Source organism: Neofelis nebulosa, chromosome 5, assembly GCF_028018385.1.
Source record: "Neofelis nebulosa isolate mNeoNeb1 chromosome 5, mNeoNeb1.pri, whole genome shotgun sequence".
Taxonomy (NCBI): Eukaryota; Metazoa; Chordata; class Mammalia; order Carnivora; family Felidae; genus Neofelis; species Neofelis nebulosa.
In genome coordinates, this window is record NC_080786.1 from 87,839,442 (window position 1) to 87,867,325 (window position 27,884).

Here is a 27,884-nt window from a genome sequence, read left to right on the forward strand (position 1 = left end):
CTTGCTTTCTGTCTGAATGAAATGGGAGGGTTTGGAGCTAAGGAGTGGCTTCATCTGCCTTACATTATAGAGTGACAGCGCTGGCTGGTGTGCTGGGACTACACTGGAGGTGGGGGGCAAAGGTAGAAAGAGGGAGACCTGTTAGGAAGATGTTAGTAATCCAGGTGAGAGACCACGGCAGCTCGGACCAGGTGAGAGCAGTGGAGGTGGTGAAGAAGGGTCAGGCTGTGGGCATATTTTTGACAGCAGCAACGCCAACAGACTTCTCTGATGAGATGGATGTAAAGTATGAAGGAAATAGAGTAATAAAGACTGGCTTTGAGAATTTTGGCTTGGGGAACTGAAGGATGTAATTGACATGATGTAGAAGACACAGGCAGAGTAGGTTTGGGGGAAAGATTAAGACTTTGATTTGGGGGGCACCTGGGTGGCTCAGTCAGTTGAGCGTATGACTATTGATTTTGGCTCAGGTCATGATCCCAGGGTCATGGGTGGGATCAAACCCTGTATCAGGCTCCATGTTCAGCATGGAAACTGCTTGGGATTCTCTCTCTCTTTCCTTCTGCCCCTCTATCCCACTCACACACACTGTCTCCAAAATAAAATAAAATTAGAATAGAATAGAATAGAATAGAATAATAAAATAAAATGTGTGTGTGTGTGTGTGTGTGTGTGTGTGTGTATGAAATATTGAATGTGAGATATCTCAGACCAAGCAGAGAGGTTGAATATATACATTAACGATAGTTGTATTTAAGAGGTGGGATTTTAGAAATTTTTTTCTTTCTCTTCTACTCCTCTTTCCATTTCTGTCTTTTTTTCTTAGCCCTTTTAAATTTTTTTAAAATTTTTTTTTCGTTTATTTTTGAGACAGAGAGAGAGAGACAGCATGAACAGAGGAGGGGAAGAGAGAGAGGGAGACACAGAATCTGAAACAGGCTGCAGGCTCTGAGCGGTCAGCACAGAGCCCGACGAGGGGCTTGAACTCATGGGCCGTGAGATCATGACCTGAGCCGAAGTTGGACGCTCAACCGACCAAGCCACCCAGGCGCCCCGCCCTTTTGAAATTTTCAAAATTTGAAAATCATAAGCAAGTTTTTTTACAATAGAATAAAGATTAGCCACATTTATTTTTTTAAATAATAATAACTTGACTTATGAGCTAGAGGAAGGAATACTTGAGTATTACAGACTTTCTTGTGATCTGTTTGTGTCCAGAATTTGAAATTCAGGTCAATTCAACAAACATTCTCTGTCATCCTACTACAGGCCAGGCACTCTGCTAGGTTCAGGGGATACTAAGATAAATATGGTTCCTGCTCCAAAGGAGCTCAAAGTTCAAAAGGCTCCAGGGCCAACCTCAGCAAGTGTTATAATCAAGGTCCAAACCAAGAACCAGGGGAGAATGAAGGAGGGAGGTAAAGGGAAGATGCCCTAAATCCCTGTACCATATAAATATCAAAACAAACAAACAAACAAACAAACCCACACATACCCCATACTGATAAAATAGATAATCTCTGGGCCACACTTAATATAATATTAATGTCCAATGGAAGCACAAAGCAGGTGACAGATGGGTGATCAAGTCACTCTTTACTGAAACACAACACATGTGCCAAAGGAAGTCCAAGAACATCTTTGGAACACCCCCCACCCAGACCCCCACACACTCAGGCATATGTGAGTCAGGGTCCTGCTGCCAGGTCTGGGAAAAGGGCTTAGGCCAGCTGACCTCCTGGGAAGCTCCCGGGTATATCTCAGCACAGTAACTTGGCTCTAGTCTATGGGGGGCCCAGACCACCAGCAGCACTTCCCCCTTTGGCACACAATCATGCCTGGCCACAGCTGATGTTCCTTAGTCCTTCTTGACACGCAGCAGAGACACTTGGATGGGAGGCATGTGAGTATGCAGTTCATGGAGGAGCTGTAGGGCAAAAGGAGAAGGTGGTACTTCCAGCCCACCTGGCCTATGAGTTCACCACAGGCCACGGACAGGAAGGGACAGTGAGAGAGAACATAGGAGAAGGCCAGCAACACTCCCTGGGCCCCCCACCGGCTAGGCATGAACTAGGTGCTTCATGCACATAATGCTATTTAACCTCACAATAACCTTACAAAGCAGGTTGTATTCACTTCATTTTATAAGGGAGGAAAATAATATGGAGTAACTTACCCAAGGTCACACAGTTAGGAACTGGAATTCACCCTCAGATCTATATGGCTCCAAACTTATTGTTTGTCTGAGTCCTGAACCCTGAGCCCTACATCAGTGTCCCGCTCCTGACAAGAGCTCGTGCCCAACACCTACATGGCCTGATTCCTATGCCTCAGCTCCTGACCTGTTCTCTCTCCCTGGCCTCTTTCTGAACCCTGAAATAGTTTCCAGTCTGGGGGACTCAGATCTGGCACCATTCTGGCTTCCCTCTTTGGCTAGGATTCACACTTGCTACTTTGATTATCAAGTGCAGTAGGCATTTGTCATTTCTTTGGCTGTCCCAATTCAAAACCCCCATGCTGTGCTCAGAGATCTCATTATGGGCCCCTTTCCACTAAGAGAACTTTAAGAGCCCAGATACTTCCTCTTCTCATCCCCTAGCAGCAAGACGTGGGCACAAGAGCTAGACTGAGCTGACCTAGTTTAACCTTCCAGTGATTCATATTATCCCCATAATCTCTGACCCCAGAATTCCACCATTGGAAGCTTTGTCCAGTGATCTGGGTCTTAGGAGAATTTTCCCAACTTATACAAATATACCCCAATCTTGGTCCCGATCTGGAGCATACATCTATGGGGTGTTTTCCTGCCTGGCATTCCTATTTCCTTTGGGGCCTGTCCTTCTCATTCCATGCGGTTGAGCTGTCACTCATAGTGGCCCTTGCAGGCCAATGAGATCAGTGTTTCCCTAGTATAATAAGCAGACCTTGGGAGAGGGAAGTGTCTGTGACTCTAGGGCTGTCACAGCCACCTTTCTGTACATATGAAGAGAGATTCTGAACAATGAAGAGCTAAGAGAGGTAGAGAAAGAGAAAATCTTGATGATCATGTCTAAGCTGCTGGATACAGCCATAACTGAAGCTGGAACAGTCATTTCTAGTTTTCTTAGCCAATAATGCCTTGCCTTTTCTGTGTAAGCTACAATGAGTTGATTTCTGCTACTTGTAACCCGAAGTCCTGCCTATCTGCCCATTAATATCATTGATCTTCTCCCAAGGGCCAGAAGCCCTGACCTTCCTAGGGCCTGAGGAAATTGGGGGTGAAGGAAAGAATTTCTTTACATAGCACAGAAGGGGAATTCCCAACTCAGGAAAAACAGACAGAAGCCAAGCCAAGCAGGGATCCTTAAACTTAGTTCCTAATTCTCTCCTCTACTTTCTTGGCCCAGAAAGTGCCCACTCACCTGCTGCATCAGCCTCTCTGCCACTCTAGGGTCAGTGAGGTCTTCTGGAGAGGCCACACTCAGCCGCAGAAGGAAAAAGCCTCCATCCCCACCTACAAGTTTAAAAAAAGCAGCAGATGAAAATATGGGTAGGTCAGTTCAGGAATCATGACATGACCCATGCTACCCAGCCTCTGTCCACACCTCTGCACATATGTGCTCACTCTCATGTGTAAATGTGTCAGTGTTCACATGGGAGCTTACATTTACTCACTGCAAAGAGAAAGAGGACTCCTTCTCTCCAATAACTGGGCTCCTTGTAGTGTCTTCCCAACAAGAGTGAAAAAGGCCCCAACCACATTCAGAGAAGTCAAAAGAGTAGTGTGAGGAAGGAGAAATCAAAGTGAATCTAGAATGTTCTCGAGGACTAGCGGTCACAGATGGGTTGTTGGGAAAGGGTCCAGACAGGGAGAATGCCTGAGAGAGGCCGGCTCTTGGAGGTGATGCCCTCAGCCAATGCTTTCCAGTTCCAAGTTGGTGGAGGTTTCGATCCAGCCTTCCCAATTTAGCAGCCCTGTAGGCAAGTTCTGCCTTTTGTTGAGCCCTAACCTGCTTGCCTTAACTGCCCTCTTGTAGTCATTTCCCCCTCTCAGAATACTGTTAGAACTGATCCAGTCACTGCACTTCTATATTTATATAGACCGATAGAGATATCAATATTGATATCTCATCCTTCTTGTTTTTGCTGCCACATGCGTATTTCATGGCCAGAAGATTCACAAGAAAATAACTCTGCCAGTTATGTGTATGATGGAAGCTGGGTAGTTGGGGAACAGCAGTGGGAGAAAGACATTTTATGCTGACCCCTTATGAACCTATTGATTTTTAAATCATGTCAATGCAGTATCTAATCAACAAATAATAAAGAAAAGCATTTTTAAATAAAGGTATATTAATAGATTGAGCTTTAAAAAATAAAAGCACAATAGGAGGTTATGAGTTGGAATCAAACAGACTTCCATTTGGAGTCCCACTGCTATTTTTCTAGCATCTTTAAACCTGTTTCCTCACCTGTCAGGTGGGGCATAACACCCACCTCATAAGGTAATTTTGAAGGTTTAATTAGAAGAGATAACACATGCAAAGCTCGTAGTTCACTGGCTGACATCAGTGAGAACATTCAGCCAGTGCCAATGCTTCACTGGTTGTGAAATATTTTTATATGATCTCTCCCTGGAATACAAAAGATGTTCAGTAAGGTGATCGTGATTAATATTTTTATTTCACCTCCCCACAGAGGCAGGGCCAGCTGAGGACACCACAGGGATGAGGCATGAGGACAGTGACAGGAAGTAGAGGTGGAGGCTCCAGGCTGACCAGAAGCTGGGTTGACCCAGCAGCCTCTGATGAAGGGGCCTCATCCCTGAGAAGTATCTGTTGTCTCAGACATGTAGCTTTAAATGCCCAAACCTTTGCCCAATTTATTCATTTATTTAAAGTCACTGTCTATGGCTCCCAGCCCAGCAAGCCCCACTCTTATGGGGTCCCAGCTGCTCAGGGGGCAGCAACTTGGGCCAGACATTCACACAGTGCCCCTCTGTGTGGCTCTAGCTGAACCAGAGGTTTCCAGAGCATGAGGACTGTGGCTTTTGAATACAATTTGGGGCCTCACCCGGCACACAGTAGTTACTCAACCGTTAATATCACAGAAGGGCAGAGTTGGAAAGGACGTCATTGTTCATGCAACACAGCCCCCTGCAGTTACTGGTGGAGAAACTGAGGCCCAGAAAGGACAAGGACCTGTTCTAGGCCACTAGATTGTTAAGGGCAAAACAAGGGTCTCAAACTATTTGTCCAGACTTCCAACCCCACAGTTTTTCCATATGCCATTGTAACTCTTCCTGTTTCTGATTTTGGCAAGAATCACTAGAAGATCATGAAGACGTGACCTCAGAGACTGGGCTCAGAATAAGCCTCTAGATCCTTCCTTCCTCCCTATCCCTTAAGCATGTAGACATTCTGGAAATTCCCAACTCCAAATCCCCAAGATCACACCTTCAAGAGCCACTTACCTGCAGTAACTTCTGTGGTCCACCTTGTCTGAGCAGTGGTGGGCATGGCTGTTGGGGGCTTCCATTCAGTCATGCTGGCTGTCTTCAAGGTCTTTGCTAAGGCTGTGGTCTTGACTAAGGTGATATTTGCCTCTGGGCTGCTGTTGGCCACAGTCGGATGCACAGAAGGAAAGGGGTTTCTGTTGATGGGGATGGACCCATTGGTTGTGCTGTCTGTGGTTGAAGTCTCTGAGGGGGTGGAGTTCTTGCTAGTGGTTGCTTGGGTGTGGCTGTAGGCCCTATCTGAGAGTCCAGCAGGGGGAGCCACTTTGCCCACAGTTGACCCAGTCCCTGTGGAGATTGTAACTGAGACCTCCGTGTGACTTGTCTCAATAGAGAAAGCTGAAGTTTCTTCCAAGGGGTTCGTGCTGAGTGTCACCAAAGTTGTGCTGGGGGTGGTGGTCTTGGCTGCTGCTCTTTCTCCTTCTATGGTGCTATTAACAGGTAGCGGGGTCTCAACTGTGGTATCAAGCATGACTGGTTCTGTGCCTCTGGCTCCTGACACGGTCTCAGCAGATATCATGGTCTTGGTGAAGTCTGATTCTGATTCGGTGGAATCAAGCAAAGCTGACACCTCAGAGGCTGACAGGGCCTTTCCTCCTGTGGTATCATGATCTGTGTCCAAGGTCCCAGGAGTGGTGGCAGTTGTTTCTATTTCTACAATGCTGCAATTGGTAACCTCAGTGTCGGTGATGGTGTAGGCAAGCAAGGCTTTAGCCGGAACAGTGGTGTCAGATGCCAGGGCCTGTGAGGTGGCAATGGCCATAACTGAGCTGTCAGAGAAGGCACTGCTCTCCAAGGTCAGGGCCTCGGCTTCTGCAGAGGTGTGAGCCAATGTCAAGATGTCAATTACGATCCTCTTTGCCTCTTCTGAGCTGTCATCAGTATAAAGGGTGTCAAAGACAGATTCCACGAGATCGGTGCCTATAACCGTCTCAACTGTGGTCATTCCAGTTCCTGTGGGGCTGCCACTTGTGGCTGATGCCTCCATAGGAGTGGTGATCACAACCATGAATTTGGAAGGTATCATTTTTGTGAAGGCCCTGGTCTCTGTTGCAGGAAAAATGGTCTTGGTTTCCCTGATCTCTGCATCTGAAATGGTGCTGGCCAGGATTAAGGTCCTATCAAAGGTCTGGGTGCTCAGGGTTTGAGTTTCCAAAGGGATGTGGCTTTGCACGGAGGTCTCAACAAGGTCAGTCGTCTGGAAGGCTCCCTGTGAACTTGTCTTGATCCCCGGAGTCATGGTACTCACTTCTATGTGGTTTGTTGTCACCAAAGGGTCTGGTCTGCTGGTGCTAGGGCCTGTGTTGGGTAAGACCACCTTTGTAAGCCATGAGTCCCTGTGGACTGACTTCACACAAGCTCTTGTGTTTATGGCCTGGGCACTACTGGGAGGAAGGTGGGGAGGGGAAGTTGTTTTTACTCCATTTTTCATCTATACATACAAGAAAGAAGGAGGTGGTATTGGGAAGACCAGTCCCATGTGTCAACCATGGAACTGGGATAACCTGACTGATGTCTTCTGATGACCCACTTGAGGCAAGCAAGCCTCAGAATCTAGTTGATTATTGGTCTGAAGCCATCAGGGGGAATGCGTGGGGCCAGGATCCAGCTTCAAGGGGGAGAAAAGGAGGCATAAGTCTAAGTGAATCAACAACTACAGAGCAAAAATCACGACTCTCAGAACCTTCTCAAAGAATCCTTGTCACTTTCCCATTGATACTTTACTCATCCAGCAAATGTTTCCCCATGGAAGTGAAAACTCTTCAAATACAGGAAACATCTGTGGTTTTGTATTTAGAGGTATCTGGGAGGACTGGGAGAGAGGAACCTCCAGAGACAGAGTAGGTGGCTACTGCAAAAGGGAAGAGAGCAGGCAGAGTCGTTGGGGCTCCAGCAAGGAACCCTGGGGTCCCATCATCTGATGTGGCAGGGATAAGATCCCAGAACTACAGAAATGATGCACCAGGCATGTTCCACTGGAAACAGGGAGCCAAGTGAGGCAAACTTCACTTCTTAGAGATGCCACTAGCATTTCTCTACAGGGCAGAGCATCCCTGTTCATTTGATGGACCTGTGAGGTTGTATGCACAGTGGGCCGAATGGCACCAATGGTCCTGGGGAGGCTACAGCAGGATCTTTTTATGGGCTGACAAGCGTGCCTCTCCCATCTACTAAGGAGGAAGGGTTCCCTCTGTAAGTGGGCCAAGGACCCTTTCAGGGAGGGTTACCAGATTTAGCAATTAAAAATACAGGGTGCCCAGTTAAACTCAAATTTGAATTTCAGATAAACAAGCAATAATTTCAGTGACAAATAATGTTTTCAGTATGTGTATTTCTTACATAATATTTGAGACATACTGCTAGAAAAAGCTTTCTTACCTGACATTCAAATTTAAGCTGATTCCCTGTGTTTTATCCAGTAACCTTACTCTTGGAAGGAAAAGAATCAAAATATAAGCCCTCCTTTTCAGGGTTCTGATGGTTTGAGATGGTCTTTACTGAGATCTACTGGCCCAAAAGTATCCAAGGACCCAATGGAAGTACAGGACTAGTTGGTCACCTCGTCCCTGGCTGGCTGTCAGGACAGGGCCCCAGGTCCTCAGTTTGTCCAATGTGTCTCTCTCTGAACAATAAAAGAGCACTGGGCCAGGAAGCAAGAGATTGGGTTCCAGCCCCAGGCCTTTTGCCTACTAGCTCTGGAGTCCAATGACTAACTGGTTCAAATCCTGACTCTGCCTCCTACTAGCCAAGTTAGTCCACCAGGCCTCTCCAGGCCTCCATTTCCTCCCTTGTGAAAGAGGGTGATCATATCTGCCTTGCCATAATGGTGAGGACCAGAGGAGAAGGGGGATGGGAAAGTCTTATTTTCCAAAGACTGTAAGGGATTACTAAGCATCCCTCCCAAGCCTTGTCTTCTCAAAGAGTCACTTGAGAGGACACAACCAACTTTAATGCAGTGAGAATGTCAGGCTGTCCCCACATGCATATCAGGTCAGTCATGGCATTCACTCTCATTAGTTGTTCTGCAATCATGCTTTTACAGGAATATACTTTCTTCTCCCCACTTCAAAGACCAAGATATTTCTCTGAGCTTCCTCAGTCCCCACACAGTGAAAGCAAAGCTGTGTCAACCCACCCAGCCTAGAGCCCAAACAGTGGTGCTCTTGGGGTCTGACCATCCACCTCCCCTGAAGTATTTTCTTCCTTTTCCTGGAACCCTGTGATACCATCCTGCTGTGAAACCTCCTGACGCTTCCAACCCCGTAGCTTCTCCACACCCCTCGGGGCTCTCACAACCCCACCCAAGTTTCTTACCCCCCAGAGGTCTTCTCAAACACAGCAAAGCCTACCCAATCCTCTACAGCTCTAGAATGCTGCAGCTCTCTTGATCCATTCCTCAGATCAAAAAAGCAGAGAGGAAGGCATGTGTACTATAGATCCTGAGTTTGAGTCCTTTCTCTGTTGTTTACTCCGCTGCTTACCAATCATGTGACCCCGGCCAAGTCTCCTGGCTCAAGCGTGCATTTTTCTCATCTATAAAATGGAGCTGCAGGTACCTATTTCATCGGGTTGTGAAGACTAAGTTCAATTAAATGTAAAATGTGCAGCACAAGCCTGGCAGGTCATGAGTGCGTGCAAGAGACAACGTGGTCCTAGCGGTAGGCACATGCAGAATAACATTCTGGCTTTGCAGATGAGTTGCAAGATGGTAAGCCTCAATCCCATCTTGTGGAGAGAGATGGGTAATAACAAGACCCGTGTCTGTCTCATGAGGTTACTGAGAGGATTAAAAAGATGGTGCATGGGAGCATATAGGAAGTCTCGGTCCCTTCCTCTCAATTTGGCTGCGAAACTAAAACTGCTCTAAAAAATAGTCATTAAAAAAAGAAAAAGATAATGCAGGATGTTGATAATGAGGGGAGATTAGGTATGGGGGGGTGCAGAGGTTATATGTGAACCGAATCTCTGTATTTTCTGCTCAATTTTGCTGTGAACCCAAAACCGCTCTACAATAAAAAAGTCTATTAAAAAAATAATAAAGACAATGCATGTGACAAGCATGGCACAGTTCCTGTGACACATCCATGTCAGTCTCTTTCATAAAAGCCCTGCCCTTCTCAGAATCCACCCTCCCCAGGCAGTCTGTAACAGTTGGACTTTTCACACAAAAAACTGTTTTTTAAAGGAAATCTGGGCTAGGAAATAAACTTGGAGGAGTTGGAATCTTGTCAAGCTGCTTTCTTTGGCTTTAGTCAGATTTATCCCCTGCCGGCACCTCCCTCGCCCCTCCCACCCCTCCACCTCACACACTCCCCCGCAGAGACAACCGGCAGCCAGGGCACAAGGACATCATTCATTCTACGGGCTGCAGTGTCATACGTGCGTAAGCTGACACACTGCCATTTGCACACTCTTTATCAACAATAGTAATACTTCAGATGTAGCTTTATGGTTAATTCTAATTAATCAACCACAAAGGGCTGCCGGTACAGAAACTCACACCCAGAGCCCTGTGAGGAGAGCAGCCCACACCTCCTTACCTGCAGAGCTCCTGGGGGCCCCAGCCTCGCAGAAGAAAAGGGGCAGAGCCAGGCCCCAGAGAAAGCCCATCCTAACAGGAGCTCCGGCCACCATTGCCCAGCACGTCTGCCCAAAGCCTCTCACTGCCACCTTTTCCTGCTTCCTCAACCCAGAGAAGAGGGGCGGGCCACCTGCCTTGGTGTGGCTGGGTAGTTTCCAGAAGCAACCAGGTGATCATAAATGCACAGGCTGAGAGGTAGCAGGGTGCATATCAAGGGCTGTCAGCAAAATACCCCTGCTGCCTCCCTGGCCCAGTGACCTCTCCTCTCTGAAGTTTGATTGGAAGATATAAAATCATTCCCACAGTGATATTCACCCCTCAGTCCTGCAGCCAGGGAGGCCATGGAAGATAGTGTTTCACATTTCCCCCCTTTCTACAACCCTTCCCTCTTCTCCCACCCCTTGTGCATGGGATTTAGGCTTTTAGTTCAGCACATCTGGGTTTCATTTCTAATCCTACCCTTTATTAGCTCTATGACTAGGGCAAATTAAAGAATCTTTCTGAAGCTCAACCTCCTGATCTATAAAATGGGCGTAATCTTTAACTTGGTGGGCCATTCTGTGAGGACGACATGAGAGAGTAAGTCTCTTACACAGTGCCTGCTACATACTGGTTGCTCGTGGAATACATGTACATCTTAGGTGCTCAATGAATGAGAGCCCTGACATCTATCCTGATCCTCAAGCAGTAGAGAGAAGGGACAGCCCCCCAAAGTCTGCAGGAGACAGTGTGGAGCAGGACTCTGATCTCTAACATCTTTCCAATGATTCCCGTGATTCTGCATCCCTGCCAGAGTCAAGACCGTGTCCAGACTGGAGGTGTGGAACGGGAAAGGCACTAGCCGGGAGAAGGGAAAGGGAAAGTGTGCAGATTGGAGTCACAGAGCCTGGGAGGAGGGAAGTGGGAAGGTGCCAACTTACAGAAGCTTAGGGGATTTGGCTATAAGAAGGGGAATGAGGCTAAAGAATATATTTCCAAATACCCTAGAAAAGAAAGTTACCCCTTCCAGGGGCCAAGGAATGGGCTGCTGTGGCCACAGCCAGTGGCAGCAGACAAGGTACCTGGAGGATTTCAGGGCCAGAGTTTTGTGATGAAAGCTACTCTATAGTAGAGTGGATCAGCATCAAGAAATCACAAAATCTTACTGCTGGAAGGAACTTCAAAGTGCAGTCAGAAAACCTAAGTTCTCTTTCCAGCTCCTTCCTTAAGAGTGGCCCAGGAACTGTGTGATCTTGGACAAGTTATTTTCCCTCTCTGGGCTTCCATCAACAAGGTCCTCTTGGCCATGCAGTCTGAGGTTCTGCATTAGGTGTACAATACTGTCTTCTGGAACTTCACCCTGCATTGAAATGAAAAAAAAACAAAAAAACAAAAAACAAAACTCTGCTGCCTGGAAGAAGGAGAGAGTCATTCCAGAACGTGGGGGGAGACTCCATGAGAAGAGCATGAGCGGGTCCACCTGGGACACAGTCCAGCACGTGGAGTCAGAGATCTTGGACCCCAGTTCCAAAAACATGGTTGATCTGTAGAGTATTCCCGACAGGCTGAACCTTTCTACCCTCCAATTCAGCCTAAATCCTTCACTTTATCAAAAGGAAGGATGGATATCCCCCTGGGGGATTTCAGAAGAGGAGAGGAGGCCCCAGGCCACAGCAATGACCTGAAGTCTCATGTCTTGTAGCATGAGATCTAGTGTGGGGCTTCCCCCTAGAGAAGACGGAAGAAACTCCAGCAAAAACAAACAGAACTCTTAAATACAGAGAACAAACTGGTGGTTGCCAGAGGAGAGGTAGATGCGGGCATGGGTAAAGTGAAGGCAGTAAGAGGTACAAACTTCCAGTTATAAAATAAACACATCACTGAAATGAAAAAAGAAAGAAAGAATGCAGCTCCTTTCTGCCACTTCCCTCCCCTTGTGAGCTACCTCTCTGCCCTGCCAGGGCTGGGAGAGGGACTTCCTCATTCCAGCAGCCAGTGGCTTAATCTACAGACTGATGCATTTCAGGTGCCTTTCTCATGCCCACCGTGGACTTCCCCTCACCATTTCCTTTTTCCTGTCATCATTTAAGTGAACAACATCTCAGCTCCAGCCCAGTTGCCTGTGATGGGATCTAACCAGGAACCCACTGGGAGGGAAGTCTGGCTAAATACCTCCCTGGGTTTGCTGAATTTTGTCTGGTCCATTTTCCTCTACATCTGGGGGAATTTCCAAGCCTGGGCACATGACTATTTTTTTTCTTTTAATGTTTTATTTGTTTTTGAGAGAGAGAGAGAGAGAGAGAGAGAGAGGCAGAGTATAAGCGGGGGAGGAGCAGAGGGAGAGAGAGAGACACAGAATCCAAAGAAGGCTCCAGGCTCTGAGCTGTCAGCACAGAGCCTGACATGGGGCTCAAACTCATGAACCGTGAGATCATGACCTGAGCTGAAGTTCGACGTTTAACTGACTGAGCCACACAGGTGCCCCGGCACATGACTATTGACCCTTGGGTCATAATAAACTTATCCAGAAAGTTTCTGGACTTTTTTTTTTTCAGCCCAACTCAGCTCTCACCCTGAGCGAGCATTGGAGGCTGGTTTCATTAACTTAAACATATATGCAATACTTACTATATGCCAGCATTTGCAAATCGTCACTAAGTAAAACAGATCCCTAACCTCACGGAACTAACTTCCTGGTGAAGAAAGATGGCAAACAATAAACACAACAAATAAGTGAATTATGTAGGGATGAATACTACGGGGAAAAGAAGGAAAAAAGACAACAGGAACCTGGTATTGGGGGGAGGGAGGGGGAAGGTGCAGCTTGCTGTGTGAAATAGCACGGTGAGAGCTGAGCACTGACCTGAAATTGGTGAGACAGTTATACCTGGAGAAGAGCATTCCAGGCAGTGGGAACTTCTAGAGAAAGGTCCAGAGGCCTAAGACAGGAGCAAGTTCAAGGAGCATCAAAAGGCCCATGTGACTAGAGCACACTAGGGGCAGATTTTGAGCACACTAGGGCACACATAGGAGGACAGAGTGAGGGGGTAGATGATACTGGGCTTTGCCAGTCTTGGGACTAGTACTCCGAGTGAGGTGGGAACAGATGGGGCCTGGGAAGTTATGAACAGATGGAGCCATGGGATCTAACTTTAGAAGGATCGGTCTGGCAGCTGCACTAAGGATGGGAGCTTTTTCCCTAGTCCAGGCAAGACAGGAGGGTGGCTCTGACAGGGGAGGTAGCAGAGGAAGTAGTGGGAGTTGATCAGATTCTGGATGTATTTTGAAAATAGAGTCCACATGATTTCCTGCCACATTGATGTGGGATGTCAAACAAACAGAAATCAAGAATAAGTACAGACTTCTCAGCTTGAACAACTGGAAGGATGGAGTTGTCATCAGTGCCTTTTGGGTCTGGCTCTTTCATCAGAGTGTTTAGAACCCCTCTGTCCACAATGAAACCAGTGCATATTATAGGGATGAACCTGGCTCAGGACAAGGGTCATCAAGTAAAGCCCAAAGCACTGGCCTGCCAAGAGTCTGATAAAAGAGTCAACTTGGTCAAATGTCCTCAAAATACAAGGTTATAAATCTGCTAGACCACTGAGATATAGCCCAGCTCCAGGCCACAGCTAAGTTGTTCTGGGTTTGTTGGGAGGAAAAACTTTTTTCTCCTTCAACATGGGTCTGGTGATTGAGGGTCTGCAAATTAATTAAGAACAGACAGATGAACAGGTGAAAAGACCAAGTTTATTCACAAGGGCACCAGGAAGTTGCTCAGTATTGAATAACTCACTGAATAGCCAGAGATCAAGGTTTATATACCAAACATAATGAAGGAGTGGGAGTGGAAGGGTGGGGGGTTTAGGGCTTCCATGGGTACAGAAGGTTCTATTAGGCAGTCTGTCTCCATGGCAGACTGAATTGGCTAGAAAATCACTCAGAAGGACACTAATGGCAGGTGTATTTTTGGAAGGCTCTGCTTTAGTTAAGGGAAGTTCAGATTACATTTCTTTCTACATCTTCTATTGCTTTAATGTTTCTACTTTAAAATATCTCTATAGCAACTCTGGGGGGTCCATGTGTGTCCCTACAAGTTCAAAATGTTAAGTATGCACAGATTGTTTAGATGAGATCCTGTCAGGCAGAGTTACCACAGAAGAGGTGGTGAGAATCATCTAAATTTGCAAGGACCTGAGAATGGGCCTTCCCCACGCTAACCCCTATTCCTTGGGCTATAGTATAGGAAACTCCAGAGAGCCCTCTGTCCACTTGTTCATTCATCTCTTTGTTAGGGTATAGCCCACATACAGTAAACTACATCAATCCTAAGTAGCATACAACTTGATGAATTTTTACATTTGTATACACCCAAGAGGTATCCGCACTCAGACAAAGGAGACATTTTCAGCATCTCATTAGGCTCGCTTGTGTTCCCTTCCAGTCAGTATTTGCCCCCCAAAATCATTGTTACCTCTATCACCATGGGTTAGTTTTGCCTGTTTTTGATCTTCATGTAAATGGAATTATGAATACACACTCGTTCGTGTGTGGCTTCTTTTTCTTAACATTATGCCTGTGAAACTCACTCATGTTGTGTGTAACAGTACTTTTTTGTTGTTAGATAGTATTCCATTGTATAAAATATACCACAATTTATTTATCCATTTTCCTATTGATGGACATTTGAGTTGTTTCCAGTTTTTCACTATTCTGGATAAAGCTGCAATGAACCGTCTTGCATTTGTTTTGGATAGATATCTATCTATCTATCTATAGATAGATAGATAGATAGATAGATAGATAGATATATGAGTGGAATTGCTGGGTCATTGGGCATACATGTGTTTAGCTTTAGTATATAGTATCCAACAGTTTTCCAAATTGATTGTGCCAGCTTCAGCTATACCAGCAACATATAAGAGTTCCAGTTGCTCCACATTCTCATCAACACTTGCTATCATCAGGCCTTGTAATTTTAGACATCGTTATGAATATTAATTTCTCTTTGTAATTTTAATTTGCATTAAATTAAATACCAGGCAGGGCTGGTAATGCAGACCCTCTGTTTTTCCAAGGCTTTTCCCTGGTAGTATGCTGCTGCCAGGGAAATGACTTTCATAGGGAAGATATTTGGAAGATGGGGAGGGAAGATGGAGAGCCAGATAGAAATGAAATATGCATGCACATATGCACACACACGTACACTCAACTAGAGAAGAAGCTGTACCAGTATTGGAACATCTCAGAAACAGTCTCTTCAGTTTGGAATAACCTAACTCTGTTCATCCTATCTGGGATGAAAGGATGATATAGGAGCAATTAAAAGAGATGGAGTTTCTGGACATTTGGAAGGAAAATAATCACTGAGTGAAGAGAGGGAAAAGAGCCCATAGATCAACATCTTTGGGCTTTCTATGAGGCCCATAGGATGATCCCAACTGGAGAGGCCACATCCCACAGAGCCTCACTTGAGAAGTACTTCCTAACAAGGAAGGGAGAGAGACCACTAGGTCTGGATGTATGAGACCAGTTCTTCCAAACAGGGCCCAGGGATGTCTCCTCACCCAGGCTCCTCCATCCCTAGGCAGGAAAAGAAATCTGTGGTTGGAAGAGCTAGAGGGATAAAGCATGTGTTCCCAAAAGCCAGTAGGTAGAACACCTTTTGTACACCATTCAAGTCCCTTTGGCCTTGCTTCCTACTCCAGCCATTGCTACGGTGACTACTTTTCCAGGAGTGATGAGGCAGTGCCTTGCCATGTTCCATTTGCTCTCTGCCAGGGTTTCCCTGATGCCAAGGCTTGGGATGCTTCCAAGAGCTGCTCTGCTCTCACGTACCAGCAACAAAGAACTGAAAGAGTTAGCGCCTAGTGGAGCAACCTATAAACCATGAGAATGGGAGGCAATGGACAGATGCTTCCTATTCCATCCCCAGGACATATGGTTCTCTGAAACATTTCATAAGATTTTTTAAAAGGTCCCACAGGATCAAGCAACTAATCAGCCATAGTGGGGGCCAACTGAATAATGCATCTTTGTGTTGGGTCTCCCTTTTTCTCTGCATCACTTCCCTTTTCCCTCACCTGCTCCTTGGAGTTCTGTTCCCAAATAAGTTATTCAGAGAAACTAAGCTGAAATAGAACCAATAGAGCCAATAACTGGACTCTGACAGGACCTCCTTTGCTATAATCATTTACTTAGAAACCAGTGTTCAGATTAGCCAAAGCCTGGAGGAAGGCATGGACAGGGATAATGGGTCATTCTATTTAGGTGGAACATAGGAGTGGGGAAAGGGACTTATAGCATATAAAGCCAGACATGTGCCTTGGGTTCATGCTGTGGAGGGCTTTGTAGCCATATGTGGGAGGTTAACTTTTGTTCTGGAGACAATGGGAAGTCAGTGGTGGTTTCTGAATGAGGAACTGGCAACACCAGAACTCTGCTGTGGGCAGTAAACTGGGGGCAGAGACCAGTTAGGGGAGATCCCGGTGCAAGAGGACCAGTTAGGACGCTGTGACCTGGGACTTTGGCAATTGGCGTATAGGAGGAGCAGAAATGAACCGTGTTGTGAAGTAGAACTAGAAAGACTTGTCACCTTGCAGAGGAAGGCCACGGGCAGAGAGAAGTAAAAGAAGACCCTAAGGCCTGGAGTGCGGGAAGCTGAAGGGTAGGGAACCATTCACAGAACAGGGGGAGGAGCAGGTCTGAGAGGGAAGGCAATGGGCTCAACAGACCCCAAAACCCCCTGGCATCACTCTCCTGGAGTTTTGAAATCCTCACACAAGGAAACTCCCAGAAAGCCAGTCCCAACCCACTAGAAGAAGGTCACCCTGCCTCTTTTTACCTTGGGAAGAAAAGTAGGTGAACATGAGGCTAGGGATCAGACCAGGCTATTTTGGGACTTAGAGGTGGTCACATGATACCTGGGAAGGAATACTGAGGAAGGAGGCACAGATCACTTAGCCAAAGGGGTGCTAGGTTCTTGCCTTCTGCTTTCAAGAAACATTTACTATATTCATTATAACCACCACAAACAATGAATACAATGAGCCAAATTTATGTTTTATAATCTGTATGGCTGATTTAATTTTTTTTAATGTTCATTTATTTTGAGAGAGAGAGAGAGAGTGAGAGAGAGAGAGCAGGGGAGGGACAGAGAGAGAGGGAGACACAGAATCTGAAGCAGGCTCCAGGCTTTGGGCTGTGAGCACAGAGCCCAATGCAGGGCTTGATCTCACGAACTGTGAGATCATGACCAGAGCTGAATTTGGATGCTCAACTGACTGAGCCACCCAGCCATGTATGGCTGATTTAAATGTGTTTATGACTATTGCAGATTTCCGTTTTCCTCTGGTTGAGCCAATATAGAAGCACGCAGGATAGAAACCAAGGGACAAGCACAGTGGGCCCAGTGGTAAAGCCCCAGCAGACCTGGGGCTGCTGGGGGAGGGGAACAGGGTGGGCTCTGCATCACAGGGCCCTGGAGGAGCTTCATGGGAGATGTCAGCCTCTCTTCTTGACTTTCTTCATGGAGATGGAGAGGGGCCTCCCTGGGAGGCTGGTGTGCAGAAGCTGCTGGACCTAAGTGAGCAGGAAGCGAAGGCCTACACCCTCTGCAGCTTATTTGCATGTCCCCAAATAATAGCTATGTCTCGTTGTACATCTACCAAGGCCCTTTTGTAACAGCTCTACAGGGCAAGCTCTGGGACACAGATGAGGAAAGGGAAGCTCAGAAAGGCAGAAGAAGTTACTTCAGGTCATCCAGTAATCATCCAGGTAATAAGTGGTAGAGACAGGATTTGAACCCAGGTCTTGCTGGCTCCCGAGTCCATGCTCTTTCCTTGTACCATGCTGCCTTTCTTTCTGCCCAATGGTCATAATATGCTAGAGTGGGGACTGAAGCCTCTGCTCCAGTGCTGGGCAGAGAGCTCTGGACAGGTCAGTGCTGAAGTCACGACCCAAACGAAAAGTAAAGAACAAAGGATGATTTAGGGCAGAGAGCAGCCAACCACAATCCCGTGGGCCAAGTCTGACTTGTTGCAGGTTTGTGTGTGTGTGTGTGTGTGTGCATATCACAAGTTAATAATGTTTTTTACATTTTAAGTGGTTGAAAAAAGTCAAAAGAGTATGTCATGACACATGAAAATTATATGAAATTCAGGTGTCAGTGTCCATGGTCAGATACCATGGCTCCTAGCCCTAAAACCGTGGAGCTGTGCCCCAGCTCAGGTCTCTTTTCCCCCTTGGTAGCGGTTCCCTGACTCTGGGGTCTACAGGCCAGGGAGGCAGGAGCAGGTTGTCAGCACCCCTTCCGGGAGAACCACCAGGGTACTCACCACATTCTGTATCCAGTCTAGGTTGCTTCTTGCAGGGCTCGGGGGGGTCTCCCTCCTCAGCACCATCTGCAGCACCATCTTGGTATTCTGAGAAGCTGAGAAACACAAGGCAAAAGCTCCTGGCCTCCTCCCTGACTCCCAGTCTCCCTCCTCCTAATGTAGCATCCCTAGCGCCTCTCTGCAGACTTCTGTCTTCCCTCAAAAGTCTACATGGGTCAGGTCAAGAGGCATCTATGTTGCAAGAGATGCGGGGGCAGTTAGGTGACCCAACCACCTCACTCGCCACCCTGATCCCCAACCACCAACAGCTTAGCCTCTCCCTGTGGGGATCTGGGAAAGGAACTCAGAGGGGAGCAGCAGGTGGTCAGGAGCAGTGGGGAAACAAAGTTGGGAGGAATATGTGGGCACTTTTGGTACGAAATGGACCAAATGTGAGGATCTCAGGATTATCAGGGCCCTCAGGAGGCATCCAGTCCACATCCTGGCCTTGGCCTGAAGTACAAGCAAGGGGCTTGCCTCTGTCCATCACAGCATCCAGCTCCGCCAGGGGTGGGAATGAGCCTGCGTGTGAGTTATCCAGGGTACACAGGGCGCGGTGGTCTGGGCAGCAGTCTGACACCTCGTGGCAGAATTCATCACAGTAGCAGCTTCCTCTCTTGCAGTGGTGATCTGTTCCAAAGCAGCAGAGGGGCTGGGGTTGGGAGCAGCTGCCTGTAGAAAAAGGGGACATTAAAAAGAGACAGGTATGGGGCACCTGATGGCTCAGTCAGTTAAGCCTCCAACTTCAGCTCAGGTCATGATCTGGCCATTCCCCAGTTCGAGCCCCACGTCAGGCTCTGTGCTAACAGCTCAGAGCCTGTAGCCTGTTTCGGGTTCTGTGTCTCCCTCTCTCTCTCTCTCTCTCTCTCTCTGCCCCTCCTCCACTCACACTCTGTCTCTCTCAAAAATAAATAAATATTTAAAATTTTTTTAAATAAAAAGAGACAGTTGTAACAAATGGCACTGGGACAACTGGATATCCGTGTGCAAAGGAATGGATTTGGACCTCTACCTCATACCATACATAAAAATTAACTTAAAATGGATCACAGACCTAAATGTAAGAGTCAAAACTACAAAACTCTTAGGTGAAAACATAGATGTAAATGATCATGGCCTTGGATGAAGCAATAGTTTCCCAGATATGACACCAAAAGCATAAGCAACAAAAGAAAAAAGTACACTGGACTTGATCGAAATTTTAAAGTTTTGTGCTTCCGAGGATAGTATCAAGAAAGTGAAAAGACAACCCATGGAATGGGAGAAAATATCTGCAAATCATACATGTGATGAGAGAATTTTATCCAGAATATGTAAAGAACTCCTACAGCTCAACAACAACAACAACAACAAAAAGACAAATAACCCAATTTTTAAATGGGTGAAGGATATATCCAAAGAAGATATACCAGTAGGCAACAAGCACACAAAAGGATGCTCAACAACATTTGTTATCAAAGAGAGGCAAATCAGAACCACAAAGGAGACACCATTTCACACCCATTAGGAAACAGGTGTTGGTGAGAATGTGGAGAAATTGGAACACCATCCACTGCTGGAGGACTTGAAAAATGGTGCAGCCACCCTGAAAAACAGAGAAAAACATTTGGCAGTTCCTCAGAATGTTTAATTTAGAGTGAAAACCATACAATGCAGCAATCCCACGGCTGGGTATATACTTAAGTGAAAATACATGCTCACATAAAAACCTGTACATGTATGTCCATGGGAGCATTTTTCATAAGAACCCCAAAGTGGAACCATTTCAAATGTCCATCAACTGATGAATGGATAAAACTAAATATGGTATACCAGTCAGCCCCAAAAAAAGGGGGCTGAAGTTCTGACACATGCTACGATGTGGATGAACCCTGAAACATGATGCTAAGTGGAAGCAGTCAGCCACAAAAGGCCACACATTGTATGATTCCTTTTAAGTGAAATGTCTACAATATGGAAGTCCATAGAGACAGAAAGTAGATTAATGGTTGTCGGGGGGCCGGGAAGTATGGGGAGCAGGTAGTGACTGCTAATGGGTACAGGGTCTCCTTTGGGAATGAAGAAATGTTCTGAAATTAGACAGTGGTTTGCACGACTCTGTGAACATACTAAAACCCACTGAACTGTACACTTTTAAAAGGATGACTTTTATGTTCCATGAATTATATCTCAGGAAAGCTGTTATTAAAAACAGAGGCACAAGAATGAGTCGGAGCTGAGAGAAAGAGATGAATGAGAGAGAAGAGGAGGGTGGCAGGGGTGTGACAGCAAGGAAGACAGAGAAGCAAGAGAGAAAACAACAGAAGTGTGACAAGAAGGACCAACAAAACTCCCACAAAGTTAGAGGAAGGTCTCCATGGTCCCAACATCAACCTTAATTCTGATCATTTTCCCAAGTTGCTCAATTCAATTATATCTGACGGGTTCATCTTCTTTAAGGGAAGGGGAAAACAAAGCATTGGCAGGTAGGGACGTGGCCGAGGTCGTCTGGTGAGTCAGTGGCTCAGGTGGGAATGAGCCCCAGGTGTTCTCATACCCAGGACTCTCAGTGCTGTTCCTGACCTATGGAATCAACTCCTGTTAGGTTAACACCTGCCTGGGGCTTTGTTTAGGGATAAACTTGAGGGCCTTCCAAAGTTGATGCGATCAACAGGGAGCAGGCCCCTGAGAGGACTCGGGGTTAGGTGTGGCTCGCCCAGCCTGTTATGGAAAGAGGGGCTGGCAGGTGTCTGATGAAAGGGGAGCAGTGGCCTGGGAAGTCAGACCTCTCAAGGTGATGGCGGGCCAGGCTGGGGTGGTGGCCTTTGAGTTTGGCCTGGCTTCTGTCTCATGCTGAGCTGGGAGCCTCCTGCAAATGAGTAGTTCCTCTTCTCACATCATCCCTCTTCCCAAGTGCCTGGTTCAGTGTCAGGTTGTCACCAATGCCAAGGATGGATCAAAGAGGGCTGGAGGTGGAAAAGAGCCCCAGAGACCATCCAAACAAGTGTTGTAGCCCATTTGTGAGTCAGAGATCAATTCCGTGATCATGACCAGCATTTATTTTATTTAACTTTACTTATTTATTTTGAGAGAGACAGAGAGAGAAAGAGAGAGAGCACACAAGCAGGGGAGGGGCAGAGAGAGAGGGAGACAGAGGATCCAAAGTAGGCTCTGTGCTGACAGTAGAGAGTCCGACGTGGGGCTCGAACTCACCAACAGTGAGATCATGACCTGAGGCGAAGTCAGATGCTTAACCGACTGAACCACGCAGGCACCCCATGAACATCATTTATTTTAATAAGATGGAATGGAATGGAACAGAACAGAACAGCATAGCATAGCATACATTGTATATGTAAGTGTAAGATGTTTAGGGTTCTTTCTGAAATTTTCGTTTTTATATACCTGTATGTATGTACTGAATAATAGTGTAAAATATATTTATTAATGTAGATAGTGGCCAGAAAAGTGTGAAAGTCTCTGATCTAGAAATGGAAAAGTCATTTTCTGAAAGTCGTACTTGAGCTGGGAGTAGAACCAGCAATCCTGACTTCTTCCCTGCCGTTTCCACCACACCAGGCTTCTCATTCAAAAATCCTCTTGTTGCACTTGCTACTAATCTCTGCCATTCTCTAAACACCCTGAATACTCCTGCTTTGGAGCCTTTGCTCAAGCTGTTTCCTTTGTGTGAAAGGCCCTTCCCTCTCATAGCCACTAAAAGAAAACATTCTTATTCTTCAAGGTCATGTTTAAATTCAATCTTCCCTGGGTTGCTAAGGAACAAGACCGTTATTCTGAAAATGCTAAATGAAGAATTAAATATTTATCCAGCCTTTCCATACAAACCGAGTAAATGACAAGGGACAATAAGTGCAGAGGGAGCGACACAATCGGAAAGCCAGCGTTTGGCAACCCCTAACGAAAAAAATGGATCTATGCAACAATCGGCAGTGCAGGTTAAAACCATTAGAGAAAGGTTGAGGGGGGATGTTTATAATGGACATAATGGACCTACCAGAGGGTGCCTGGGTGGCTCAGTTGGTTAAGTGTCCAACTTCAGCTCAGGTCATGATCTCGCGGTCCGTGAGTTCAAGCCCCGCATCAGACTCTGTGCTGACAGCTCAGAGCCTGGAGCCCGTTTCAGATTCTGTGTCTCCCTCTCTCTCTGACCCTCCCTCGTTCATGTTCTATCTCTCTCTGTCTCAAAAATAAATAAGCGTTAAAAAAAAATTTATAATGGACCTACCACAGATTGCATTTGTTTGATCAAGTTTATTTAAAACAGTAAAGTGGGACCACTGGACTTTGTGTGTCTCCTTCGAGACGCAATAGCAAGTACGCAGCCCCACCTATGGTATATTCTTGCCAAAGTAAATTAACCTTAATAACCAGGTTTCAGGAAATGCAGAGGACAGAGAGACAGTCACATAGATTCAATCAGATAAATCCAGAATGTAGGACTTTTTACAGGACAAAATGACCTGGTTCCGCCAATTAACAACAGCATGAAAAAAAGGAAAAGAGGACTGATAGATTTGAAGAGGCTTAAGAAATATACCAGTAAAAAGAAAGAAAGAAAGAAAGAAAGAAAGAAAGAAAGAAAGAAAGAAAGAAAGAAAGAAAGAGATATACCAGTAAATGTAATGTGTGGGCCTTGTTTGGGTCCTGGTTAAATAAGCCAGTTGCAAAAAAGTCTTTTTGAAAGTTGGAGAAATATGAATAGATATTAAATGGTAGTAAGTAGGGGTGCCTGGGTGGCTCAGTCGGTTAAGCATCTGACTTCAGCTCAGGTCATGATCTTGCGGTCTGTGGGTTTGAGCCCTGCATTGTGTTCCGAGCTGACAGTTCAGAGCCTGGAGCCTGCTTCAGATTCTGTGTCTCCCTCTCTCTCTGCCCCTCCCCCCCCCCCCCCCCCCCCCGCTCACACTCTGTTTCTCTCTCTCTCTCTCAAAAATAAACATTAAAAATTTTTTTAATGGTAGTAATTATTTTAATTATTTCATCTTTCATAAGGTATTATGGTTATATTTTTTAATTTGGTGGATGATAATTTTTAAATTAGCCAATAAGAACAGTAGGTTCATTATATTATTCTCTCTCTTTTTGTGCGTGTTTGAAAATTTCCATAAGGGAGCACCTGGGTGGCTCAGTCGGTTAAGGGGCTGACTTCAGCCCAGGTCACGATCTCCGGGTTCATGAGTTTGAGCCCTGTGTTGGGCTCTGCACTGACCGCTCAGAGCCTGGAGCCTGCTTTAGATTCTGTGTCTCCCTCTCTCTCTGCCCCTCCCCTGCTTGCACTCTGTCTCTCTCTCAAAAATAAACATTTAAAAAAATTAGAAAACTTCCACAAGATAGAAAATTTTTAAATAAATTTGATCTATTCTGAAAGGCCTTCCAACACATCTCCTACCCCCAGCCCCCGCCCCCGAGCCCACCTGGGTTAGAAGGGATTAACTACATTTATTGGGATTAACTCTTTCCTTTTACTCTTAAAACCTATTGATTTTAGCTTCTAACATAGCATTAATCCCTGTCTGTTATTACAGCCTTCTTTCTGGAGGTATATCTGTCTTCCCTACCAGCTCACCCAAGGTAAGAAATGCATCACTGTAGTTCTGGTGTCAAATAATTTTTATTCAATTTAATTCAAAATATCTGAATTGAGGGTTGCCTGGGTGGCTTAGTCAGTTAAGCGTCGTACTTCAGCTTAGGTCATGATCTTGCAGTCTGTGAGTTCAAGCCCCACATTGGGCTCTGTGCTGACAGCTCAGAGCCTGGAGCCTGCTTCAGATTCTGTGTCTCCCTCTCTCTCTCTGCCCCTGCCCTACTCGCTCTCTCTCTCTCTCTCTCAAAAATAAATAAACACTTTTTAAAAATTAAAAAATATATATCTGAATTGAATTTGGGCTCACACTGGAGTTCCCACAGTGTCCAAGGTCAGGAGACAGTTATAGCTTCCAACAGTCCTGACTGGTTCTATCACAAAAATGACAGCATAAGAGACCAAGTGCCCATTCACTCATTCATTCATTCATTCATTCAGTCAGTCATTTTATTCTATTTTTTAAGTTTATTTATTTTGAGAGAGAGAGAGAGACAGAACGAGCTGGGGAAGGGCAGAGAGAGAGGAGAGAGAAAATCCCAAGCATGCTCCCCACAGTCAGTGTAAAGCCCAGTGTGGAGCTCGAACTCATGAACCATGAGTTCATGACCTGAGCCGAAACCAAAAGCCGGATGCCTAATAGACTAAGCCACCCAAGTGCCTCTCATTTTATTCTATTGAGTGGCTCTCTGAGCCAGGTACCATGGTGGATCAGGGACATATATTCTAGTGCCCTGTGCCACCAGACCCTACAAAAAAAAACACCTTCCAGGAGCTCAGTCTAGTGAACAGTGTCATCAGACTACAAGTAACCAGAACGTCACCATGCTGTATGGTCAGTGCAGGTAAGAGGTGACAGCCATGGGATGTGACTGAGAAGCAGTGAACTGCTAGGAAATGGCTTCCTAGTGAGCAGGCAATAGCTCAAGTGACCATCCTGTTGGCCTCAGACCGAGAGATTAGTAAAAGTGACAAGCTCTGGGGCCCAGAAAGGAGTGGGTGAAGAACCTAATAATAGAACCTGCTGATAGTTTGCGCCCCTCCAGAGCAATACTCCTGAAACATATTTGACAATTTTATAGAGAAGAGGGCAAGCGTGCTGAGGAAAGGTGTGGAAAGGGGACCCTGGGCAGCCTCCTCCTCCCTCTGCAGTTCCCACTGATCCTGCTCCAGCCCCAAACCTGCAAATTTCCCTCAGCAAAACTGAAGTCCTGCCCTTCCCCAGAAGTCCTCTACACAAAACAATTTAATAGCATAAATGTTGTTACTTAAGCACGCCCCTGGAGGCTCCCATTCCCACAAAAAGTATTCCTACCAATGACATTTAGTTTACTCCCAAAAGGCATTCTAGTAAACACAGTTTTGTCATCCCACTGCGTTTCCAGGGGTATTATAGCAAACCACATCAGTTGGTGCCTGGCAGTTGCCTCTTGAACCTGCCTATTAATCTGGATCTAGGCTTTGTCACACCACCTGCCCTTCTGCCTCCCCCACAGTGCACATTCCAGAGCCCCATGCTGCCTCTACTCACAGGAATCTCCTTTGGACACTCCTAGGGGATCCCCAACCAAAGCAGACCCTCCCAGCGAATCCACATCTCACAAATACGAAGATGATCGGTACGCAGAGGAGCCACATTAAGCACAAGTAGGTGCTGAGTAAATGAACTCTTTAATTAATTAATAAATTAGCATTAGCCCTTGGGAGGTAAATCATGCCAGGAACAAAAATGATTGAATGAATGAATGAATGAAAGAGACTAGAGGCCATGTTCCTTTCAGCTGCCAGCTGGGCTCCTCACCTGTCTCCTGGTTTGGGGTCGCACAGCTCAGCCACAGCAGGAGGAGGAGAACCAGACACATGGTTGCAGGCATTGAGCAGAGACAAGAGTGTTTCAAGGACCAAGGCTGGGGCTTTTAATACTCACCCATCCCAGTAAGCTCATTTGGTATCTGTGCCCCTAGGCAGGTGCAAGCTCACATCTGGGCAGCCACGGGCAAAAGGCGGGGAAGGGGGGGGGTGGCACCAAGACAGTGGCACAGGTGTCCCAGCTGCTTGGAATAGCTTGTACAAACAGAGGTAATGCAAGCAAAAAGAAAAAAATTATTTTTCCCATCTGCTGGGGATTCCAGACCAGCGGAAGAAGCAGAATCAGACAAACCAGAATGATATTGTTGTCAGGGACTTTGGCAATCTTCTAATCTGAATCACTCCTTCCCGCATCCCCTCCCCCATTTTATAGATAAGAATACTGAGGCCCAGAGAAGGCAAGAAGCACCACAAGTTCACACAGTTTAGTTATCGTAGAGCTGAAGTGAGAACCTTGATTTCCTGGCTACTAGTCCAGTGTTCTTTCAACCAAAATATAGTGGAGGTATTCAGAGACACCCCCGGGGAGTTCCCTTCAGCCAGGAAAATCAGCTGGGCAGCTCTGCTTCCCAGGGCTTGTATAAGTCATCTACACCACAGAGCTGCTGGGAGGCTGACAGACCAGGAGAAGGCTGAGGGAGAGAGATTCGCGGGGACTATCTACTACCAGAAAATGTGAAAAGTAAGGTGACTCTATTGGCCACTCCAGAAATGCCCAACTGCAGTCTGGGGCCAATTCTACCCTTGGCCCAACCGGGTTTCTGTTGCATCCCTGCATGCAAGTGGCACAGGATCTGCTTTAAGAGCCCGTAAGTGCCTGAGACAGACTCAGGAACTATGCCTGACTGCACCCTGTCACCTTCCACTATGGAGACAAGAAAGATTAAATCTTACTTTCCAAACCTCCCTGCACTTGGTGATCAGTGATAGAGTTCTGGCCAGTAAACCACAGATGGAAATATGCTGGAGAACTTCCGGAGTTTAGCTTTCTTTTAAAAGGGACAGGCAGGGGACACCTGGGGTGGCTCATGGGTTAAGTGTCTGACTTTGGCTCAGGTCATGATCTCATGGTTTATGAGTTCGAGTCCCGTGTCAGGCTCTGCACTGACAGTGTGGAACCTGCTTTGAATTCTCGGTCTTCCTCGCTCTCTGCCCCTCCCTCGCTCTCGTGCATTCTCTCTCTCACCCACACAAAAATAAATAAATAAACATTTAAAAACAAACAAACAAATAAATAAAAGGGACAGGCAGAAGAAGAGAGCTTGCTGGCACTCCCCTTTTCCCTACTTCCTGTCCTCGACAGCATGTGATGCCAAGAGCCTTGACAGCCACTCCATAATCATGAGACAACAATTGTACAAGGATGAAAAGTCAACACGTTGGGGATGGAAAAAGCCTGGGCCCCAAAAATATCACCAACAAGGGAACCGGTGTCAGCAGTTGGCTACCTTGGGACTTCTTGGTATTTGAGGACAATAAACCTCCATTTGTTTGTCACTCTTAGGGTCTCTGTAACATGCAACTGAAAGCATACCCCGTAGTGATAATATTTGGAAGCTCTCAGACCAGGCTGAACAACTAGCCCTCAGGGAGGCCCTGGTGGAGACTGTACTTGGTGGGAGGTCGGATACAATGAGCTGCAGAAGTTCCTTCCGGCTCTGAGATTCTAGACTCTATGAAAGAGGGAATACCATTTCCCTTTCTAACAGCCTCTGAATAGTTGCTGTGGGGGGACACGGAAAGACTCAAGTGTTCTCAGGGCTATAAATGCTTTCTGTCATATCCTTAAAACTCATTAACTGATTTGACAGTATTATTTAAACACCTATTCTAAGCCAACACCGCGGATTTAACAATGACCCAGACAGACACAGGTATGCCTTCAAGAAGCTTCAGTCTAGTGGTAAGAGACATACCAATGGGCAGTTACAATACAAAATTACAATGAGACGGAGAAGCAGAGGAGGGGGACCCAGCAGGGGCCTGGGAAGAGGGGGTGGAAGT

General features: G+C 46.3%; 2 protein-coding genes across 2 annotated transcripts; both read right to left on the reverse strand.

Moving 5' to 3' along the window:
* Positions 1–1,577: 1,577 nt before the first annotated feature.
* Positions 1,578–10,208, reverse strand: MUC20 (mucin 20, cell surface associated). The gene is made up of 4 exons (XM_058731027.1): positions 10,036–10,208; positions 5,453–6,793; positions 3,402–3,493; positions 1,578–1,927 (listed from the first exon to the last, which is right to left on the reverse strand). The coding sequence occupies exons 1-4, from the start codon at positions 10,127–10,129 to the stop codon at positions 1,859–1,861; spliced, it is 1,596 nt and encodes a 531-aa protein (XP_058587010.1). The 5' UTR covers positions 10,130–10,208; the 3' UTR covers positions 1,578–1,858.
* Positions 10,209–17,170: 6,962 nt separating this feature from the next.
* LOC131513153 (uncharacterized) lies at positions 17,171–25,896 on the reverse strand. Its single transcript, XM_058732524.1, has 4 exons — positions 25,813–25,896; positions 18,809–19,102; positions 18,392–18,583; positions 17,171–17,636 (listed from the first exon to the last, which is right to left on the reverse strand). Exons 1-4 carry the CDS (start codon positions 25,883–25,885, stop codon positions 17,383–17,385), a joined length of 813 nt encoding a protein of 270 aa, XP_058588507.1. The 5' UTR covers positions 25,886–25,896; the 3' UTR covers positions 17,171–17,382.
* Between the last annotated feature and the right edge of the window lie 1,988 nt (positions 25,897–27,884).